Here is a 2,949-nt window from a genome sequence, read left to right on the forward strand (position 1 = left end):
ACGGCCCCCGCCGCCCCGCTGACGTGGCCCCCGCCCTCCCGGCCGCCGGGAGCCCAGCTTCAGTTCCGGCAGTGCTCGACGCGCGCCTGCTAGCGCCCCGAAGAGGAAGAGGGAAAAGGAGAGGGGCGGGGGTGGACGGACGCCCCGCCTCCGGTAAACTGAGGCACGCCCCAGCGCCAGGTGTGAGGGCGGTGAGGGCGGAGAGGGAGGAGCAGCGCGTTCCCGGACTCAGGACTCCAACGGGACGGAAAGGGTAGGGGGTTCCTCCATTCCTTCCTTCTCTTCCGCCCAGGAGTCGCAGCTCCCTATGTTAGAGAAAATTCGAACTTCTTCCTCTCGCAGACCGAGAAGTTGCTCCCCGACTCGTCGGGGGCTCTCGCGCCAGGCGGCACACACCGTGCACTGCATCCAGGCGCGTGGTTGCCGGGACAAGACGACAAAGTGAAATCCAGTCCTTGCTCCATTCGCCACGTCGTGCGCTGTGGCGCGGGGTTGCGTCCACCCGGAGCGGACGCCTGTGCAATGAGGGACACCACAGAGGCAGGCGTCGTCTGTGAGCTCATGGCCAGAGGGGGTGCCTTAGCTCAAATATTTGCTCAGCGCCGACTCTGTGCCTGGCCCTTTGGTGAATGATGCTGGGAACACAGCAGTGACCAAGACAGTTCCGGACCTTGTCCTCAAGTTCTAGACGTTGCCCTCAGGGGGCTCCCAGACCCTGTTGTCGCTTCAACGGAGCGACAGCCCAGAGGGTCAGGGGTCTGATGAGGGAAGCACAGGCAGAGTGACCCGAGCTGGGATGCGCCAAGCCTAAAGGGCTGTGGAGCCCACAGGAATCCAGAAGAGATAACTGGTCCAGTTTGGGGAGGTCAAGAAAACTACCTGAGGAAGGGGATATCTGAGCTGAGACATTAAAGGTAACTAGGAAAAAAAAAAAAGTGAGGGGCACCTGGGTGGCTCATTCAATCGGGCATCCAACTCTTTTTTTTATTTTTAATTTTTATGGTTTATTTATTTTTGAGACAGAGAGAGAGAGAGAGAGAGAGCGCGCGCGCGCGCGCGCATGAGTGGGGGAGGGGCAGAGAGAGAGGGAGACACAGAATCTGAAACAGGCTCCAGGCTCTGAGCTGTCAGCACAGAGCCCGACGTGGGGCTCGAACCCACGAACGGTGAGATCTGACCTGAGCCGAAGTCCGACGCTTAACCGACTGAGCCACCCCAGGAGCCCCGATTGGGCATCTAACTCTTGATGTCAGCTCAGGTCTTGATCTCAAGGTTGTGTGTTTGAGTCCCACGTTGGGCTCTATGCTGGGTGTGGAGCCTACAAAAAAAAAAAGGGGGGGTGGGGGCTGAATACGAGTGAGCCCCCGTTCTGGTAGAACCAGAATCACACCTCTGTTTAAGGGGAATTTTCCTTCCCTGTTCCCTGTTCTTCACATCCCCCTGCAGCTGTAACTCAGCACTCCCCCTAAAGGCCTATGGAGGGCAGCCAGGAATCCCCACCACACCGGAACGGCAGAGGAGTGGGGCTTAGGGCCCAGCTCAGACACACCCTAGCTGGCTCTATTTATGAAACTGTGGCAGTTCTAGGGGCAGAGCCCAACTTGAGGCTGACAACCAACAGGAAGAGACACCTGATAATAAAACCAGTAACTGTAGCTGCCAGTGATCAAAGGCTTACAACACGCCAGGCCCTGTGGACGCAGGAGGCTTGAATCGAATCCTCAACCTCTCCTGTATTATTCCCATGAAACAGATGAGAATATTTAGGCTTAAAAATGGACTAGTCACAAAACTGGTTGAGGCCAACAGGAAGCCAAAACACTTGCGTATTAATAAATTACTATTACAAAATAGTCACGGAAGAACTTAGAAGAGAAGGGAGAGCTGAAGGTGAAGATGTGGTAGTGGAGCCCAAGGGATAGATGCTAAGCCGGAGGTGCAGAAGGGGAATGGGGGAGCCTCACTCATGTAAAAAGGACCGCGACTGAGCCAGGACTCAATAACTGAGAGACCAGGAACAGTCCTCAAGTTTCCTAGAAAAGATCTCAGAGGAGGAAAGGGAAAGCCACAGTGACACGGACACTTGCTGACAGCCTTCCGGAGTGCTATCACTACCCAGAAGTCACTTCTACCATTATTTTTGCCTGAGATAAGTGGAGGAGACGGAGAGACAGAGAAGGGGGAGAGATAGGGGGAGACTGAGGGACAGAGAGAGATTAAGGAAACAACTTTTAAGGCTCCTCACTTGGCAGGTGTGTGCTGTGTGTTGCTGGAGGTTGCAGAGCGTTTTTGGCAGACAGGGGAAGCCGGGTCGCAACGCAAGAGCATTTTTATGACTCTCTGGGAAAATGTTTAAAGATATCTCCAAAGAAAGACACCTGGTTCCTCCTACCTGACTTATTAGGTGCCCTTTTCTCACTCTGTGTATTCACTTTAATACCTAAGGTCGGCCAAAATTGTACAACAGTTAGAGTCTGCACAACTCCGCTTAGGCCCTCGAGAACACAAATGGATCTCTTCTGCTCCACACCCTTCCCTGGCTCCCTAGTGCTCTCCGCGATCCAAATTGAGCGTCCGTCTACATAGAGAACTCCATTTCCCATAGGTCTCCTCTCCCGATACCTGCATTTCCCGTCATGCGCAAGACCGCCTATGGCTCCGCCCACCCGCCCCTCTAGGTGCTGACTTTCGCCTTACACCACCGGCCTCTGCTCCCCGCCTCTTGCCCGCTGCCAACTGGTCCAGGCCTCCGCGAGGGGCGTGGCCTCGGTTCGATCGTTATGCCTATTGGTTGTCGCGTCGTCGGTGGGGCGTGGCTACGGGAGCCGGGCGGGCACATTTCGAACCGCGGCTAGGGCGGCGGCAGCGGCAGCGGCTGCGGCGGTGAAGGATGCACCCGGCAGGCTTGGCGGCGGCGGGGACGCCCCGGCAGCGTAAGTGGCGTACGTG

General features: G+C 56.3%; 1 protein-coding gene across 1 annotated transcript in view; it reads left to right on the forward strand.

Annotated features, from left to right (window-relative positions):
• Positions 1 to 2,836: 2,836 nt before the first annotated feature.
• YIF1B (Yip1 interacting factor homolog B, membrane trafficking protein) overlaps positions 2,837 to 2,949 on the forward strand; it is a gene marked incomplete at its 3' end in the record, with an annotated part of 8,141 nt that continues 8,028 nt past the window's right edge. Inside the window, exon 1 of the mRNA XM_077773635.1 lies at positions 2,837 to 2,933. Coding sequence (XP_077629761.1) covers positions 2,891 to 2,933 — 43 coding nt within the window. The remainder of the gene's footprint in view (positions 2,934 to 2,949) is intronic.

The sequence above is a fragment of the Crocuta crocuta genome, unplaced genomic scaffold (assembly GCF_008692635.1).
Source record: "Crocuta crocuta isolate KB4526 unplaced genomic scaffold, BGI_CrCroc_1.0 scaffold267, whole genome shotgun sequence".
Taxonomy (NCBI): Eukaryota; Metazoa; Chordata; class Mammalia; order Carnivora; family Hyaenidae; genus Crocuta; species Crocuta crocuta.